This window comes from Humulus lupulus, chromosome 7 (genome assembly GCF_963169125.1).
Source record: "Humulus lupulus chromosome 7, drHumLupu1.1, whole genome shotgun sequence".
NCBI lineage: Eukaryota > Viridiplantae > Streptophyta > Magnoliopsida > Rosales > Cannabaceae > Humulus > Humulus lupulus.
In genome coordinates, this window is record NC_084799.1 from 18,462,946 (window position 1) to 18,481,948 (window position 19,003).

At 39.6% G+C, this 19,003-nt stretch overlaps 3 protein-coding genes and 1 non-coding gene across 4 annotated transcripts; 1 reads left to right on the forward strand and 3 right to left on the reverse strand.

Annotated features, from left to right (window-relative positions):
• Positions 1-11,220: 11,220 nt before the first annotated feature.
• Positions 11,221-11,293, forward strand: TRNAE-CUC (transfer RNA glutamic acid (anticodon CUC)). Its single transcript has one exon. It is a non-coding gene; the product is annotated as a tRNA-Glu (tRNA).
• A 124-nt stretch (positions 11,294-11,417) lies between these two features.
• LOC133790843 (probable protein S-acyltransferase 17) lies at positions 11,418-14,960 on the reverse strand. The gene is made up of 10 exons (XM_062228644.1): positions 14,613-14,960; positions 14,437-14,530; positions 14,002-14,096; positions 13,746-13,913; positions 13,569-13,641; positions 13,413-13,465; positions 13,118-13,209; positions 12,985-13,037; positions 12,257-12,382; positions 11,418-11,914 (listed from the first exon to the last, which is right to left on the reverse strand). Exons 1-10 carry the CDS (start codon positions 14,759-14,761, stop codon positions 11,633-11,635), a joined length of 1,185 nt encoding a protein of 394 aa, XP_062084628.1. The 5' UTR covers positions 14,762-14,960; the 3' UTR covers positions 11,418-11,632.
• A 243-nt stretch (positions 14,961-15,203) lies between these two features.
• Positions 15,204-17,501, reverse strand: LOC133790845 (uncharacterized). The gene is made up of 7 exons (XM_062228645.1): positions 17,156-17,501; positions 16,829-17,047; positions 16,523-16,609; positions 16,166-16,312; positions 15,927-15,953; positions 15,696-15,791; positions 15,204-15,576 (listed from the first exon to the last, which is right to left on the reverse strand). The coding sequence occupies exons 1-7, from the start codon at positions 17,393-17,395 to the stop codon at positions 15,376-15,378; spliced, it is 1,017 nt and encodes a 338-aa protein (XP_062084629.1). The 5' UTR covers positions 17,396-17,501; the 3' UTR covers positions 15,204-15,375.
• A 493-nt stretch (positions 17,502-17,994) lies between these two features.
• LOC133790846 (histone H2AX-like) lies at positions 17,995-18,799 on the reverse strand. The gene is made up of 2 exons (XM_062228646.1): positions 18,461-18,799; positions 17,995-18,328 (listed from the first exon to the last, which is right to left on the reverse strand). The coding sequence occupies exons 1-2, from the start codon at positions 18,662-18,664 to the stop codon at positions 18,107-18,109; spliced, it is 426 nt and encodes a 141-aa protein (XP_062084630.1). The 5' UTR covers positions 18,665-18,799; the 3' UTR covers positions 17,995-18,106.
• Positions 18,800-19,003: the final 204 nt, after the last annotated feature.

Sequence of the window (19,003 nt, forward strand, 5' to 3'; positions counted from 1 at the left end):
AACTATGCAGGACCTGTATCCCGAGCTGTTCAGGTAAAATTTCGAGGACGAAATTCCTATAAGGAGGGGATAGTTGTAACATCCCGAATTTCCTAATGTGGCTTAGTGCCTGGATTAGGGGGTCGGGAGGCAATAATTGAGTTATTATGTGAATTATATTATAATATAATTATGCTTGTATGTCAAAAATATTAAATATGTGTATGTGGGCCCGTTTCTTATAAGAATGGTATTTTAGTAATTTGACCTGTTCAGGGTATAAATGTAAATATGTGTTTGTATGATTGAGACCACATTATTATGTGGATATATTTGGGTAACTCGACGAGAGGCGATCCTGATGAGCAAGTTAGCGGAAAAGTCACAACGAGAATTTTATACCCGGCTCGGGGTGAGCTTGGGAGTATTTTAGTACATTACCGGGAATTGGTGGGTAATGGGGATGTATTGGTAATCGTGTGAGAATATCGGAAGTAACAGGAATTATAGGATATAATTTGTGGATAGCGGGATTTGAGGCAAATGACAAAATTGTCCTTGTGAACACTTGATGAATAAGCTAAGGGCAATGGGCAAAATAGTCATTGTTCCCTTCAAGTATAGTGTAAGGTGAGCTGGGAATTTCTGAGAAGGTTAAGGAAATTAAAAGAAAGAAGACTCAGCAGCTCTCTCTCTCTCTCTCCCACGTTTTCTCTGTTTTTTTTCATGAAGCTTGAAGATTTTTTTAGGAACAAATGGTGGTTAAGCTTAGGAATCAAAGTGTTAGACTTGGGGATTAGTTCAAGGGCGTTTTTCATCTTTGAGGTAAGAGTTAAATTCAACTTCTTGTAATGTTTCTGAGGTTATTGACTGAAGATTAAGTTTATGCATGCTTGATAGTTGGAAGGTTGAGTTTGGGAATTTTGATGTGTTTTACTATGGTAATTAGCTGGGTTTTGTTGCTGGAAAGGGTTGTGTTAAGCGTGGGAATTGAGTTGGAAGATTTAGGGTGTAATTAAGTTGTTCTTGGTTGGGTTCGGCTAAAGGAAAAACCCAAAAATTCTGGGTTCGAGGGGCTGGGCCGCGGCTCTGTTCTTGGTGAGCCGCGGCCCTATAAGGGAAATGTGAGCCATGAAGGCTCGGAGGCAGAGGCGGGTCGCGGCACCTCAGGGGCGCGCCGCGACGCGTGTTATTTTTCCAGGGAGGTCGAGCCTCTGACTTAGAGGCGAGTCGCGGCATGGGTTTCTAGGGCCGCGGCCCTTAAGGGGATTTTTGACCTAAATGAGGTTTTTAGATCGGGAACTTAACCATTTGGGCTCGGGGTCGGTTCTACTTCCTTGTTTAGTGGAATTTGATGTCCTAGAGGCTAGGATTTGGTCTAGAAACTCTTATTCTCCAGTTTTTGATGGAATTTTTAATTATGGTTGTGACTATGGCTACGTTAAAGGCTCGAATCGGGGATCGTACTCAAAGGGTGTCACTAGTAACTTGCATTTGGATCGAAGGTAAGAAAACTGCACCCATTACGTGGATGTGTGATTAGAGTTTAGTCAATGATGAGCATAGACATGATTAAGGCTTGAGCTCTGTTGATGAATATGATTACAATTATGCTTGTGGATATCTGATCAAGTACGTGGAGTGCGCATAATTATGATTATGCCTATGACTGCTATTTGGATGTATTATGATGCATGGTAATCATTGATATGTATGTTTTATGAGTTATGTGATTGCATGTTGTGACTGGGAAGCTTGGTTTATAAACCAGAGGGTTATTAGAATGTTAAATGGGGACCGACTTATTAGTCAAGGGTATATTGGACTTCGCAAGGCTCGTCTTATAAGTCGAGGGCATGTGAGGCTTGACTTATAAGTCAAGGACTTAAAGGACTCAGTTTATAAGCTGAGATTGGCATTGTGCACGTGGAGTGTAGGCCACCATGGCTAGGCCACTCTGGGAGTGCAACATGCACTTGACTGGCTCGGATGCCAACACATTGAAAGGAAGTGCGACACGTGCTTGCGTAACCCTATGGTTGCCAACTTGTATAATGAATACGCCAGTTTCAGTTATTACTGTTTGATAGTTATATTACACTGTGAACTGTTCAATATGTTTTCTTGCTGAGTCTTTTAGCTCACAGGTGCTTTGTGGTGCAGGTAAAGGTAAAGAGAAGCTTAACCAGCCATGAGTCGGAGGGCTATAGCAGTGACATGTACATATGCGGTCTGCTCGACCACCACGGCCGAGATGTTCAAGGGAACTAGGGATGAACTCAACTTTTTCCGCTTAGGACGGCTTATTATGTAACTTGAGTGTTGTATCCAACTTTTAAGCTGATGTTTTTGGGATCCCGTGTAAAGAACATGCTTTTAACTTAATGAAAATGCTTATGAGTTGACCAAAAGTTTTAATACCTAAACCCTTATGTGGCTTAATCACACGTTTAGTCCAAATGACTTGCTTAGCAAGTCCAGCACTGGTTTTAAACACACTTGGTAACGGTCCCTAATTAGCAGGGCGTTACAGTATAATGGCTTTTGTACCTTCTGGTCTTCTCGGATGAGCACGATGCTGATGGCGTGCTCAGTTGTAGCGAGATATAGGTACAAAATTTTTCCTATGATAGGTTTTGAAAAGATAGGAGGATCCGCGAGGTGTTTCTTGAGCTCCTAAAATGCCAGCTCTCATTCCCCTGTCCACTCGAATTTTTTGCCCCCTCTCAAAAGGTTGAAAAATGGGAGACAGTGGTCTGTAGATTTCGAGATGATCCTACTTAATGTCGTCATCCATCCAGTCAAACTGTGGGCATCTTTATGCTTTCGAGGTGAGGGCATGTCAATCAACGCCTGGATCTTGTCAGGATTAACCTCTATTCCCTGCGCGTTCACAATGAAACCCAGGAACTTCCCCGACGATACTCCAAAAGAGCATTTCTAGGGGTTGAGCTTCATGTTGTACTTTCATAGCACGGCGAAGCATTCTTCAAGGTCGTCCACATGATTGTTGTTATGTTTATATTTGACCAACATATCATCAACATACACTTCCATGTTATTACCTATCTGCTCAGAGAACATCATATTTATGAGCCTCTGGTAAGTGGCTCCAGCATTCTTGAGCCCGAAAGGCATGATGTTGTAACAGTACAGCCTTTTATCTGTCACCAAACTCATATGCTCTTGGTCCGGGGCATGCATGGAAATCTGGTTATATCTAGAATAAGCATCCATGAATGACATAAGTCCATGCCCGGCTGTGGCATCTACGAGTTGGTCGATCTGAGGTAAAGGAAAGCAGTCCTTAGGACAGGCCTTATTGAGATCAGAGTAATCAATACAAGTTCGCCATGTTCCGTTAGGTTTTGGAACTAGTACTGGGTTAGCGACCCAATCAGGGTAGAAGGCGTCTCGTATAAATCGATTCACCTTTAACCTGTCGACCTCTTCCTTCAGGGCTTTCTTCCTGTCATCATCCAGGAGTCTTCGTTTTTGTTGCTTCGGGAGGAAGCTCTTATCAATGTTAAGGACGTGGCTTATCACATTCGGACTTATCCCTACCATGTCCGAATGTGACCATGCGAAAACATCCTGGTTCTTCCTCAGGAAGCAAATTAATTACTACTTTGTTTCTTTCGGAAGGTTTTCCCTACCTTCATAGTTTTTGGGAGATCAACCTTTTCGAGCTCTTCTAGGGGCTCGAGGTCAGCCCTTTCTTCTATTCTCGGATCGATCTCTTCGTCTATTTCGAAGACTGTTCCATCCTTACTCTGAATTACTACAACTATTTATGTACTTGTCTACTTCTTTCCCCTCACGGAAATGCTGTAGCATTCTCTTCTCGCGACCTGGTATCCTTTCAGCATCCCGATGCCACTAGAAGTCGGGAACTTGATGGTCAGGTGCCTAACGGACGGAACTTCCCCCAGCCCTACTAGGGCGGGTCTCCCGAACAGTACGTTGTAGACAGATGGAAGATCCACCACTACGAACTCCATCATCTTGGTTGTCGAGACTGGGAAGTCTCCCAAGGTTACAAAGAGTTCAATGGATCCCATATAGGCAATCCCTTCTCCTGAAAAGTCGTACAACGTTGTTGCACACGCTTTTAGGTCGCGAAGCGCGAGTCCCATATTTTCTAAAGTGGCCTTGTAGAAGATATTTACTGAGCTCCCGTTATCAATCAGGACTCGATGCACCCTCTTGTTCGCGAGCTGAAGGGTTATGACCAACGGGTCATTGTGAGGGAACTGCACATGGGATGTGTCATCTTCAATAAAAGTTATGGGTAGAGATTCAACCCTTTGCTGTTTCGGAGCTCTAGGTTCGGGTTCGGGTTCGGGTTCGTAGGGAGACCCGTCACCAGTTCTCAGCTCATTCACATATATTTTCAAGGCATTCCTGCCCGATCCTGCAATATGTGGTCCCCCCGAGATGGTTGTGACATCTTCTCCATCAATCGGAGGGGGTTGTTCGTCCTCCCTTGCTCAGGAATTGTTGTTCTGGGCAGGTGGTGCACCTGCTGCCCTTTGGCTGGTGGAAGCCTGATTGGGGTTTTGATTTCTCACATATTGCCTGAAATATCCTCTCGAGATCAGTCCTTTGATCTCATATTTTAATTGCCTGCATTCATCGGTTGTATGTCCAATATCTCTATGGATCTGCAGTACTTGTTGGAGTCTCTTTTTGCCTTTTGGTTTCTCATGGGGTCAAGCCGTCTGAAAGGGACCTGGTTTTCATTAACCAGGTAGATATTCTCCCGAGACTCATTGAGTTCGGTATACACCTTGTATACGGAGAAATATCTTTCCCCTTTCTTCTTCTTTCCCCCTTCCACCTCGGGATTATTCCCTTCATTCTTCTTCCTTTTAGAAGGGTTGTCCCCAGGGGGTTTTGAGGTCGTAGGATACGCCGAGATCGAGGCATAGTTTGCGTTTGTTGTTGTAGTTATGGGCTGAGAGGTCATATTCAATGCTGACCTCGCCTCTTCTACATTGACAAACCTCTGAGCTCGTCAATTGAACTTGGTTAAGGATCTTATAGGTTTCCTTTGCATGTCCTCCCAGAGAGGACTTCCAGGCATTACTCCAGCTCGGATAGCCATTAAATGGCCACTGTCGTCGACGTCACGGGCTCGATCGACTTCCAAGTTAAACCTTGTGAGATAGCTTTTCAGTGTTTCATTTGGCTGTTGTCGGACATTGGTCAAGGCAGACGCCTCGGGCCAAATGCCGACCATGGCCTTGAATTGCTTCTTGAAATCTCTTGATAATTGATCCCAAGAAGCAATCGAATGTCTCTTATATTTTTCAAACCAGTTCTTCGCTGGTCCCGTGAGTGAGGCTGGGAACAGCATGTACCTGAGCTCGTAGCCCACATTACTGGCTCACATGATTGTGTTGAACGTACTTAAATGGCTGTACGGATCCAAATTCCCATCAAAGGGTGGGACATGAGGAATTTTGAACCCTTGAGGAAACAGGGTGTTAGAAATATGCAGGGCGAAGGGCTCAAGTTCTTCATCGAACTCTTCGTCCCATTCCCGGCCTCATTTCTTTTATAAAAGCCTGAATGTTATTTCCAACTGTTCAATGATTTCTTGGACTGGATCCATGGGGGGTGTAACGCCCTACTACCTTAGAGTCGTTACTTAGTGAGTTTAAAACAGAAATCGTGCTTTTGACTGACTCTACGTGGTTTCTAAAACCAAAAGTGTAATAAACCAGAACTTAAGGCTGTATTCTTTGGAAATGTTTAGTTTCATTGAAAACATTAAGTATCAAACATCTGGGATCCCAAAAATAAGGTTTACAAAATATTTACAACTCAAAAATAGATTTACACCAGGTTAACTATCAAAAGAATGAGTTAATACAGCCATATACAAAATGCCCCCAACCAAAGCAGTCGAGCAGGCCGAACATGTACGCGCCGCCCCCACGCTCTCCATACTCATGGCCGGTTGACTGACTCCTTGCTTTTACCTGCCACACAGAGCACCCGTGAGCCGAAGCCCAGCAAGAAAACCCAAACAGTATATAACATATGCACAGAATATAGCTGACATAATCCACTGATAAATAAGAAAACCATCAGACTAAACACGCACGGCCATGCCGTCCCAGAGGCCTTACCAAAGCCTGGGGTCTCGGTCCTCACCGTCAAGATAACTCATGTATCCCTTGGGTCCCACCCTGGCTATAAGCACCCCATGTGCTGAGTGTTACTTCCGGCCCCAAGGCCGTACCCGGCCTTCTCCGCTCTCGGCCTTAGCCGTTCATTTCATTATAATCGCACGTATAATACATTTTGAAATAACCATTCAAACATATAATAGTTCATCTAAGATTACACATTTACACATAATACAATCTAGGGCCATGCCCTGCAATCACACTGTGGGCCCATGCCCTATTCTCGGGTGTTACGGTTTTCTTACCTGTATCTCGAGCTTTCCGATGCACCAAGGTCACAAGCACGGTCCTCTAGCACGAGCCTCTCCGAAATCCTAGTCACAACACACATAAAACGCTTTTAATACTAACCAAGCCCAAGACCACTTCCCGGGACCAATCCCGTACTCTCGGGACCTCTAAATCCATAAAACAATACATTGGAACCATCCCCCGTGTCCCCGGGCAAAAGCCCTAAAAACTCAACTTTTTGGCTGCCAAAATGGCCTAGGGCCGCGGCACTCCCTTCAAGGGCCACGGCGCCCAGCGGCTAGGCCACATCCTGAAGCATCCTCGCGCTGCGGCGCCCAAGAACAGGGCCGCGGCGCTCCTTCGCGAACCCAGATTTTCTGGGTTTTCCCATGCATTTTTCCCGAGCTTCAACCTCTCCAAATCACCCCAAACAAATACCTAAACCCCAAAATCAAATCAAAACCTCATATGAACCATCTAACAACCTATAGATACTAGAATCAAGATCAAAACACCATCACACCCAAAAATCCACCCTTTGATTTCTAATTTCAGCAACTCAAACCAAAACCTTAAAAAGCTTAACTCATGCTTTAAATTCCTCAAATCAAAACAGAAACCAAACTTAAATGTGTATAAAATCCATACCTTAAGTGGAGAATTCACCCAAAAGCTTCCTTGATCTCCTCCTAGACTCCCACTTCAGCCCCCTCTACACTTCTTCTTCTTTTTCTTCTACTTGCCCTAGCTCTTCTTTCTTCTTCTTTTTCTTCTCTTCAATTTTTATCAAAACACCAAATGACCCAATGCCCAAACTGTGTACCCCAATATCCCAGCTGAAAGTTGTCTAATTCCTTGCCAAAAGACCATTTTACCCCTTCCTAATAACCCTTCCTAACTAAACCTTCAAGGGCACTCAAGTCCTTTCACTTCTATTTTAATTCTACCACTTTCTATCTTAAAACTTGTTACTCAAAGCAGTTACAAACGGTTACACAAGTTACTCAATTGCCAAAACTATAACCATTAGTTCTCACTTCAACTTACGAAATTCCTAAAGTATCCCTAGGCTCCTCCCGAGCTGGGTATAAAAACCCCGTTGTGACTTTTAGACTAATTGGCTCACTAGGACCATCTCGATGCGTGCATCCTGATAAAAACACCACACTCACATGGCACAAATCACATAATACAATTATCACAGTTATGCCCTAAAATGGCCAAATTAAAATTATGCTCTTTTTAAGACAATCAGGTCTACATGCCTACTAATTCACATAGTCATGCATCTCAAATAATCAAATAGTCATATAACGTGCATTAAATCATAATCATGCATTAAACTCATTAAAGTCACACACAAAATCCCATTATGCCCTCCAGGCACACTACTCCAGGCCCTTAAGCCTTAATAGTGAATTTGGGGTCGTTACAGGGGGTCTGAATTGAAGCAGCAGGAACTGGTCATCGTTGATTACAACTCCAGTTCCCCGCCTCGGCGTGGGGTGCTTGCGCCCGTTGAGATGGTCTCTCAGGTTCGAATTTGGGGGATTGTCACGCCCCCAATTATGGTTCAAATGCTCCCGTAAATCTGGGTGATCACCTCGATTTCCAGTGTTTCTACGTTCCTGGTCGTATATACTTACAGACCTGGTATCACCCGAGCCTTCACTTACATGGCTCGTTGCACGATTATTTCGAGATGGGTTTCTTGCTGGTTGTCTCGTCTCAATAGTGTGCGATCGAGACATTTGGCTTCTCTTGGGATGGGGAACCCTATGCTCCCTAGCAGTTTCCCCATTTCCACGCCTTCGCCCAGCTCACCTTTCCTTATCACCATGGGTCGGTTGGGCGTTCCTCCGAGTTGGTGAGGGATGCCTTATTGGCGATGGTGGCTGCCATCCATTACGGGGCCTAGAAGACCCTGAGTTTGCTCGATCAGGTTCTGCAATGTTCTGCACGGTACCAGGATTTCGGGTCCAAGCCTCCGAGGGGGCTCGATTATTCCCTACTCCGGCTAGTGCCCCCGCAGTTGGGTTGGCAGGACCTCCACCCCAGTTACTTCTATGGGGTCTTGGCGGAGCAGGTTGTTCTGCTAGCAGCGGAGGTTGCTCCACTCTTCGGGTGGCGGCGTTTTTGCACGGCCGTCCTCGAGGCCTACGTGGTGGAACGTGAACGTCCCGCGGAGGCAGAGCATGGGCATCTGGCAAAGGTGGGGCTTGAGCCACCTGCGCTTCAGCAGCTAGTCTGGCTAGCTCTTCGTTGCGTTTCTTAGCCTCTGCCAACTGCTTTCGCAGTTGACAATTTTTGAGCTCCACTAACTGGACATATCGTTCAGGAGTGTAGTACATGTCCTCATCGTCCCTGGGAGCTGGTGGTCCCCGAGAGTCAGATGAACCACTTCTCTCATCAGGATCTAAATTCACCATAGGCTGCTTTCCAGGGCGCCGGGGGTACTCAGCTTCATCTAAAATTTCCTCCACCGGAACATTGGGATCATTTGCTACCATTGTTGATTCGAGAGGCTCTCTGACTGAACAGACTCACGCACGTACTGTTCAATAGCTCTCAATGAAAGCACCAAACTGTTGACGTCGTTTTTCGTCAACTTAAATAGTAGAGCAATTAAACAATAAAATATTGGTGCAAATGAATAAAGAGAAAAACCAGAAGATTTTTACGTGGTTCAGCAGTTAACTCTGCCTAGTCCACGAGTCTGTGTTATTAAGACTTGGGAGTTTTCTGGAAACTTTTCAGAGAAGAGTTGCCCAGAGTTTTCTCTCAAGAAATCAGAAATCTCTCCCTTACAAATGGTGTTTCCTTCTCTATTTATAGAGAAGGTTGCATAATTCATTCCCACCTATCTCGGGAAGATATTCTGTAAATCAATTACTGTAATGATATTTAATGCATTATTTCCTATATACATGGAAACGTCCCATGAAGATCGGGAACGGATAACTGATTAAATGATATCCCTTAAATATTGGGATTGTACAACAATAAATGTATTCACACGTAACTGATTAACCCAGATGATTCATCAAATCTTCGAGATCAGCAATTGGCATTGAACTTGCCGAGACCATGAGTCAATCACGAGCCCGTCACCTAGCTTCGCGCTATGCTCAGAACAAGTAGATGCTGACTATGATGTCACATCCGAGCTTGCACTTCCCGAGCTCGAGCCATCTCACCTGAAGGAAACCAGGGACAAATATATACAAGTGTCATTCCTTGGCTTTTGCGAGCTCAGAGAACATTCGAGGCCACCATATGTTTCGAACTCACACCTAACGATCCCAGTTTTCAGGGTCATAACTTCTTATCTGGGTGTAACAACATCAGGGTAGCTAGTTACTCATTCATGTTTTTTATTTTTTTTTTTCTTTCCAAATTTAGATATTTCTACAAGGGTTACTGGTTACTCATTCAAGTTTTCATATCTATTTTTTTTCTTCCAAATTTGGATGTTCCCACTAGGGTAACTGGTTACCCATTCACATTTTCACCAAAAAACAAATTCTTCAGATTTGAATATTCTCATAATGGTAACTGGTTACCCATTCATGTTTTCGTATCTATTTTTTTCTTTTCGAATTTAGATGTTCCTGTGAGGGTTACTAGTTACCCATTCAAGTTTTCATATATATATATATATATATATTCCAGATTTGGATGTTCTCACTAGGATAAATGGTTACCCATTAACATTTTTATATAATTTTTATTCTAGATTTGAATGTTCTCATTAGAGTAACTGGCTACCCATTCACATTTTCATATTTTTATTCCAAATTTGAATGTTTCTATCAGGGCTACAGTAAAAAGAAAATGTTGAAAAAATCAATTTGAATTTTTTTACATATAGTGAAGAAAAACTATAAAAAAAAACAATTACAATAATAAAAGATAATAAATAATAACATAGTAAAATAATTATGTAATGTTCAAATATATGTGTAAAAAAAAAGAAATTGGGAGAAAAGAATAAGTACAAAAAAGAAGAAAAAGTGGAAAGAAAAAAATTAAGAAAAAAAAACAAAACAAAAGAATGATTGTTGGGAAAAAAAACAGACAAATGAATAAAAGTGAAAAGAAGAATAAGAAAAATAATTGAAAAATTGAAAGAAGAAAAAAAGATAAAAGAAAAAATTGGTAAAAAAAATGAAAAACAAATGGAAGAATAAAAAAAAAAGCTTATTTGTGTGAAAAAAGAAAAAAAAAATAGAAGGCGAAAAGAAGAAATACAAAAATAAAGAAAAAATAGAAAGAAAAAAAGAAAAAAAACTTAAAAAAATATGAAAAAAAAACAAACTAATATAAATGAAAGAAAAAAATAGATAAATGAATAAAAATGAAAAGAAGAAGAAAAATAATAGAAATAATAAAAAAAATATGAATGAAAAAATTGGAAAAAAATAGAAAAAAAATTAATTAAGGAAAAAAGAAAAGAAAAAAACTAAAAAAATAATAAAAAATGTAAGAAAAAGTAAAAAATTGAAAAAATCAAATAAATTATTTTCAAAATCAAATAAAACATAATTATAATAAAAAATATGACATAAATATATATATATTTTTTAAATTTATAAAAAAGAAAATGCAATAATAATGAGCTTCTAAATAAAAAAGTAGAAAAATTAATGAATGTACAATAAAAATTGAAATGGCGCAAAACAGCCAATATGCGGGCGATGGCAAGTAAACATCTTAAAATAAAGAAAACATAAACGACAGTTAAAATATAAAACGACCAACAAGGATTGCCTTCAAATATTAAATACATTGTCATGAAAATCATTCTCAACCATCCGTTGTAGTCTAGTTGGTCAGGATACTCGGCTCTCACCCGAGAGACCCGGGTTCAAGTCCCGGCAACGGAACTTTTAATTTTTTAATTTAACAAGCTTTTTCATGGTTTCAATAAAATGTTCTCTTCCGTGTCGGAATTTTTTTCACAAAATATAAATTACATGGATAAAACAAATTAAATTCATAGGCAAGTCATTTTGCTTCAAATGATCAACCATGTATTAATTTGTGTTAATGTTACAAAATGGTAACTCATCTTATACTTCAACAGAAGAAAAGAAATGTTAAAAGTGTCACAGCCAGGATATTAAAGAATGGTTGAGCAAGTATCTGGTTTGGTTTGGGAATGGCATAACAGTCTCGAAACTACTAAATTGCAAGAAATTGGAGCAAAGTAAGCTATGATGATCTTAGCTATTCTTCAATTTGGTTTGGGCAAAAAACGATGCTCTCATCGATAAGGGAAAGAGGATCTCGCAAAGATTATGGAAAAAGCCTCTATCATACATGTTATTCTTAACCACCACCTTAACACCTTCGAGTGGAGACCTTCGACAGAATAACTTCCATTTGCTTTGTGCAGGCTTGGTTTCACAACTTATCTCGCTCAGACTCGCTTTAAGGGCCTCAGTACTCGCCCTTGCTTCATTTAGCTTCTTCTGCCAGCTTATATACTCTTGCCATTTGAAAGTCTGTCGTTATAGAAAGAAAAATCACAACATAAAACAAGCCACCCTTGATACTATCAGAAACATCAAATGCAATTTACGGCGAACAAACTGTGGGACAAGGAATTCTAAAGCTACTATTAGCTTACTGAAACTGTGTTATTGTTATCTTTGTTCTTTTCTTATTTTTCTTAGTTGAAACGAAAAAACTTTTTCATTATTTATATGCCTTCATTTTTCCCACATAGAAGGACTCAAAATGGCTTCCCTACAAACATCAGAATTCCTCGTATCATCTCAATTTATGACTATAGTAAAACAAAATGAATGAAAAGCATTCAAATGGGTCAATGGCAGGAAAGTGACCTCATTAGTGGTGGTATTTGTGAGACAAAGTTTTGCATGGTAACTAAAGAAACCTGCCAACAGCAATGAAACAATGGCAAGAAACACCATGAGAAGAATTTGAGTATTGTAGGCACCCAGCAACCACTGTTCAAGAGCAGAAAAACAAAACAGTGAGAAAAAAAAAGCCTTTTGAACAATGCAACAAAGAACAAGTTACATGAGTCAGTCACTTATTGTTGAGTAGAATATAAATATCATATTCTTTATACGAGACAAAATCATCAAGTCAAATTTATATGCTGTCCATTGAAATCATAGTCCATATTTCCATGAAAAAGAGTTATGTTCCACTTTCACACTCACCATATTGACTCCCCTTGTTTTATATTAACACCTGACGAAATAGATAAATTGGCTTAACAGTTCACGTTTCATTATTAAAAATCGTACATCATTGAATTACATTTTCACGTATTTTTCAATTTTTGAATTTTCCACCAGCCATTTCTACGGAATACTAGTTAAAAAGAAAAATAATCCCTTATTTTGAAATATAGGGACAAGATAGCCTATTCATCCAATTTAAATTATCAAACAGGTAACATTTTAATAAACATTTAAAAATATAAACAAAAACAATTCTAGCCATCAAAAGAAGTTTATTTCCTCAAATTGGTTCCCATAAAACAGTTCAAGGCATATGAGGACAAGTTTTGAGGAAAAATAATAAAAAGAAGCTGCAATACCTGTACAACGTGTGGAGCTAAACTTCTAAAACTTCTCTCTATTCCATAATAAACTGCAATGTGCGAAAAACTAAGGTTAAATGGAGGCCTAAATGCAAAATGCCGTCAATAGGTCTCAAATGATCAACTTTACCAGTTAAAATATGTACAACTTTTAATTCCTTAACTCGTCCAGCAAGAATAAATCCAAGGGCAACTGATCCATATATGCAAATAAGAAAGTGCCTGAAATAGCAATTAAAACGTGCATAACAGACAGAAAAGAAAAGAAGGCAAGTAGGAGAGTAGCAGATTGCGTCCCATTTCAATAAAATTTGAAATTCACTTAGCAATAAGAAACAGGAATATTAGAACATAGATAATGCTCAACTATTATATACATTTGAGATGTTTATACAAATTTTAGGACAATAGTTTGAAACACTAACCATAAAAGAAATGCCATGAAGTGACGGGTGTTTCTCTCGCCTATACAATTATTCTGAAATGATGAAAATCTTAAATCAAAACCAAATCTTACTACTCGAGGCCACCAAAAGGACATGACATTAATTCCTTTTTAAAGAAAAGTTTGAGTTCCAAACCATCCATCCACAATGATGGTCAAAACGGGCAACACAGCGATTGCATATGCTGCAATGCTTGGACCTCGCAGGTCTGAACCACCGAAGAGAAGAAAAAAGAAATGAAAATCTATCACCATAGATTCAAAAATAAAAATGCTAATTATGGAGATGCATAATCAAAGCAAAACAACTAACTTTGTAATTTTGCATGTTGAACATTCTTTCTCAGAGTAAATAATATTGTCATAGGGGTAAGCAGAGAGATACTGAGAGACATTCTCAGCCGTTACTGTTCCTGGATCAGAAAAGCTAGTCAAAAGAAATAGCAGAACGCCTACACCAACAGCCAACAAGCTTGTGTACCTGCAAGAGAGCTTATGATTTCTAAGGAAATTCACTAAGGAAATATCTTACTAGGGGAAAACTAGAATAAAAGATTGAATATACTTACTTATGAACTGCACCCAGATAATAGCCAGGGATGTAGCTGAAGGAAGACTTGATAATAAAGTAATAGGTCCCCCCAAGTATTGCAAGATATATGACCTTCAATGATACGGAAACCCCATATTAAAATCTTATGCAAATTAAACAAACACAGCATTTGTATGTTTTAAGCATAGAGCATTTAAGAACCACAAGTTTAAAGCGACTACTAAACCATTCATCCAGCTTTTTCTTCCTTTTGCTTATTTCCCCTCCCCCAATGACTATTACAGGCTCAGAATCCCTATCTTTAAACCAAAATTCCGTTTCCCTAACTTCTCAAATAGCTCAAAATACCAGAACCCTAAGATAAAAAAACATCCAACCACTCCATTCCAATTTAATACCCAAAAAGGATAGGAAGTAAAAGAAAAAAAAAATCAATTATGATTCTGCATACCTGGAGAGTCGGATTGGGTCGGTCGCAGCAGAAATACTCAATTGAAAGTACAGCATTTGTGCCCTTCGTGCCAAACACAACCCCTATAAACCGCCTGCAGAAACATATACATATCAAAAAGCTCGAAAACCCCAGATAGAGAGATGGGTAGTTTAATTATAGAGAGGAATGCATACAAGAAGTAATCGTAGGCGCCATAGGTGATAAAGTAATGGATGCGTTGAATTGGGGTGCCCTGGAAGATGGGCCACTGGCCACAGAGGAAGGAGATCAACACTAACAACGTCACCAGCCCATGGCACACCAGAACCCACTGCACGGCCATATTCTCAAACGAATAAGTTTCTGGAGAAACCCAAAAGCGGGTCAACGTAAATTTGTGTTTTGGGGAAAGAGTCGGAGCTCTAGTACTAGTAGTAGGAGTAGTTGTCTGGTCCGGTCTGAGGCTCCGGCCCTGTGTTTTGTAATCTGTTGGCGTTTTTAGTTCAAATCGAAAATTTGTCTTTGACTATTATTCCTCCGCTTACTAACTTCTCACACTTATCAAAGACTCAAAACGACATATTTCAGTTTATTTCTTTTTCTGCTTTGTGTACTTTTACATTATTCATACCAGTTTATATGTGTCAAAACTTAGAATATATGATAAATTATTTTATGAATATTAATATTTGCCCAATTATTGTCTTGTTAATTACTATCCTAACAAGACAAAGTGAGTTATTACAAATAAAAAAAGAACAATACTTTCCTTGAGCAAGGGTGTATTAACTTATCAATATATGTCTTTTATTACAGTAAAACATTTTAGTGCTATAGAAAAATTTTGGACTGTATACTTAATCATATAATGAGTTTAGTTTTACATCATTACACTGAAACACTATTCAAATGAATTAGTTCTTAGTTCAAAAAACAATAACAAAAGTAGCAGAGCTGCTAGAGATCTTCACTTCCAATGGCATCCTCAATGGTCTCAATGCAAGATCCTACAGATTTTCCAGCTATCATTGCCTCTGCAAGTTTAGCTCTTGCCATTTCATGGCGACGAAGAAGTAGAATTATGTTCAGTACAGACCATCTAACTTGGGAATCAACTTTCTTCTGTGTAAATCCCAACCCTTTGAGCAATGCATCCAACTGCATCTCAAAAACATAAAATAAAAAAATAAAATCCACATATTGGTTAGTACTTACTTCTTATTTTTAGCTACATTTAAGAAAGTAATGACTTGGGAAAATCAAGTCAAACTAGAGACCTTGTTTATATCATCAAGACCTCCCTCAGCATATCCGTAGAGAAGATATTCAGTGGCCACTCCAGCTAGCGCTATGCATGAGAATCGGTTTAGAGTCTGGTAACACATTCCCAGCATTTCATTGAGTTATTCTTATTGCCAAACGAGCAGGGCATGGTTTAGAAACAAACAAGAAAATCTGATTCGATTGGATGCAGCAATATTTAGAAGTGAAGGGTAGATATAACATACTGTTGCTGATAATTTTCCTCCATTAACCTGCGTAATTATGACATATAGATCAAAATTCAAGAAGATTGTAATATGTATATGACATATCAAAACTCAAGAACAAGAATCTCTCTTTACTAAAAAGAGTAGAGCTTAAAGCAAGCATTCAAGAATAACCCTCGTGATTTTTATGGCAATTCCCAATCCCCAACAAGGTCAAGCTCTAAAGAAATAGTGACAGAAGCATAAAAAACGCGTACTTCTTCGAGAAATTCAACATCCACAAAGGCAGTCCCTGCTTGAACATTGAGAGAGCCTTCCTTCTGAAAAGCTTCCAAACTAGATAAAGTATACCCCCTGGGTAGAATTCCAACCAAGTAGGCAATCAGAAAATGCCCAGCTTCATGCTGCATAGAGTTAGTTTTGATGAGTACTTTCTGATTATTTTATTAATTTAGCAGTATTCAGAATCATCATAAGAACAGATATCGTAAAAAACAAAATGCCCTTTTGTGTGGCCTAAAATCAGAGTTACTATCAATTATATAGAGTCCAGTGAAAGGTTAAAATAAAATTTCCATTTGCACTTTTGAGTGGGTGAGAAAGAAAGGTCTTGCCTGAATGACCCTGTTGTGGTACTTCTGGCTAAAGGTATGACCAATTGTGTCAAGAATCAAGCTACTGACCCCTCCATTAAAAGATACCTATAATTTGATAACATAAGAGAAGATTTAAAAGAAATCTCAACCGTGTGAAGTAAATACACATATGGTTAAACTTTAATGTCAAATAATAACAATATGATGAATCAATTTATGTCTTTTTTGTCTCTGATATAGAAATGTAAATTGATCTGGTTGAAGAGGTTGATTTCAGATGAGAGATCTTTAAGACGTACTTCTAGACAAGCATGAGGAAGTTACCGAGTCGAAAGTCCACAGGAACAACAATCCTAGAGAAAGATAGAAAAGATGCTGGGGGCTAAACCCAAAGACATTCCAGGCTGAAACACCTCCTACAGCCGCAGCAAGCTGAAGATTTCTTTCTATGGCACCAAGAGTCGAATCCACTGGTGAAAGAAGAGATGTAGCTTCTATTCCGTTTAGCTTAAGCTCATCCAAAGTGTAGAGCCTTTGGGGTATCTGCACAATGAAATCAGTCAATGAATGAAGAGAGACCTTCAAGCATTCTACAACCATGAATTCCCAGTAGAAATTTTGGATAGTTCGAATACAAAATCACCAACCAACCTGCCTAGCAGCACCAAAACAACGAAGCCCACCAGGCTTGCCTTGCAAATCCTTGACCAGTGAAAGTGCTGCCTTGTCATCCCCCTTAGCCAACTCTTCATCCACTTTCCCTAATGTTTTTCGCCTTGACAAGCTAACCTGCTCCGATGAACATAAGACTCTGAAAGAGGGAAAAACTAGTTGGGAACGAGGGAAGTCTGATAAGCCTGCATAATGAAGCATCACACTCACACTGCCCATTCAAGAGACCAATCAGTTCAAACTGTGGTTTGGGAGCTCTGTTTCGCCTATTCTGAGCCACACGAAGCGGATAAAAAAGCCATTAAAGCACAAACGACACTTTTATCCACGGTTACGACTCGTAGTTATTATATATATATATTTAATTATTAGCCTTCTGCTAGATCCACAACAAGCGTTTTATGATTCGTTGAAGAGAGGAAAAAATAATTCCACCCAAATATTATACTTGTTGACCGTTCATTCAATTTCTATACATAGTTTTTTCGAGTGCAATTTCTCTTGTTCAAGTTCATCAGTGTCTGCTTAAGCCCAATATATTTAAACCGGCTTACCCCGGTTTCATTATAGCATAAAGAACATCACTCATCTTTTCTAATCAACATCAAAATTCGTGTGGTATAATAAACAGATATATGGTCAATTCCAAGGTCGTGCATGAAGAAGAATCATATTTGCACGAATCATAAGGCGAGGTTTAATGTAATCCAACTTTGATTCACCTTAATATTAGATGTTACGGAATAATTTTCACCAATCTTTATATAAGAATGTTACGGAATGACTTTAATTTATAAGTTCAAACCCATATGCCAATATAACAACAATTCGATATTTCGTTTGATTGAACACAAATTTAGCTAAAGAAAATCCACATATATTACAACTGTAGTAATAACCTAGAGTACTCAAAAAGAAAACTAATAAACCCTAAAACTCTTGGGAAGCAGAGCCAATATCACCCTTGCCTTTGCCAACCTTCTTAGGCAAAAGGGTTTGGTGAATATTCGGCAAAACACCACCATTGGCGATGGTAACAGAACCCAAAAGTTTGCTCAATTCCTCGTCATTTCTCACAGCTAGTTGTATATGCCTCGGCACAATGCGATTTTTCTTGTTATCTCTCGCAGCGTTACCAGCAAGCTCCAAAACCTGAATCATAACAAACACAAATCAGAATCAATACCCATTCAAATAAAAAACATATATTTTCTATGTATAATGATCATGATCCAATAACAGGCAAAGGATCAAAATTGAATTCAAACTCGAGCAGGAACATACCTCAGCGGCGAGGTATTCAAGAACAGCAGAGAGATAGACCGGAGCTCCGGCACCAACACGTTCGGCATACTTTCCAACCTTCAAAAACCTAGCGATCCTACCCACCGGGAACTGGAGCCCCGCCTTCTGCGACCTCGATACAGACTTAGAGGCCTTTGGCTTGCCTCTACCGCCCTTGGTTGAACCAGCTGCAGCAGAACTCATATTCTCGATCACGAATGGAAGACAATAACAATTGTATGAAAAAAATACACAAAACCTAACCCTAACTTTCTCGAAAAACAGAGGAATTAGTGAGATAGACAGTAAAGATTACAGGGGAACCAGTATAGGAGGAAATGGAGAAGCGGTGGAATGGATTTATATACAAGCGGTTGGAGCGATCCTATTGGTCAGAATAGGGATCACGAGGATTGCCAACGTGTCACACAACTCCGATTCGCGGGAAAGTTTTATTTTCATTTTGCCTTAACGTTTATATTTTCTTTTTTTTTTCCCCTTTTTGCGGGCTTTCTCCGATCCGAGTTCTAAATTGTTAGAACA

What these genes read in the sequence shown, in the direction of transcription:
- LOC133790843 (XM_062228644.1), bottom strand. Translation starts at nt 14,761, where the DNA reads ATGGCCGTGCAGTGGGTTCTGGTGTGCCATGGGCTGGTGACGTTGTTA. An exon ending in TATCTGGGTGCAGTTCATAA is followed by an intron (nt 13,914 to 14,001) that starts GTAAGTATATTC and finishes GCTCTCTTGCAG; the next exon opens with GTACACAAGCTTGTTGGCTG. An exon ending in AGTTGTACATATTTTAACTG is followed by an intron (nt 13,038 to 13,117) that starts GTAAAGTTGATC and finishes CGCACATTGCAG; the next exon opens with TTTATTATGGAATAGAGAGA.
- LOC133790845 (XM_062228645.1), bottom strand. Translation starts at nt 17,395, where the DNA reads ATGGGCAGTGTGAGTGTGATGCTTCATTATGCAGGCTTATCAGACTTC. An exon ending in GTTTTGGTGCTGCTAGGCAG is followed by an intron (nt 17,048 to 17,155) that starts GTTGGTTGGTGA and finishes TTCATTGTGCAG; the next exon opens with ATACCCCAAAGGCTCTACAC. An exon ending in GAGGAAAATTATCAGCAACA is followed by an intron (nt 15,792 to 15,926) that starts GTATGTTATATC and finishes ATGTGTTACCAG; the next exon opens with ACTCTAAACCGATTCTCATG.
- LOC133790846 (XM_062228646.1), bottom strand. Translation starts at nt 18,664, where the DNA reads ATGAGTTCTGCTGCAGCTGGTTCAACCAAGGGCGGTAGAGGCAAGCCA. An exon ending in TTGAATACCTCGCCGCTGAG is followed by an intron (nt 18,329 to 18,460) that starts GTATGTTCCTGC and finishes GTTATGATTCAG; the next exon opens with GTTTTGGAGCTTGCTGGTAA.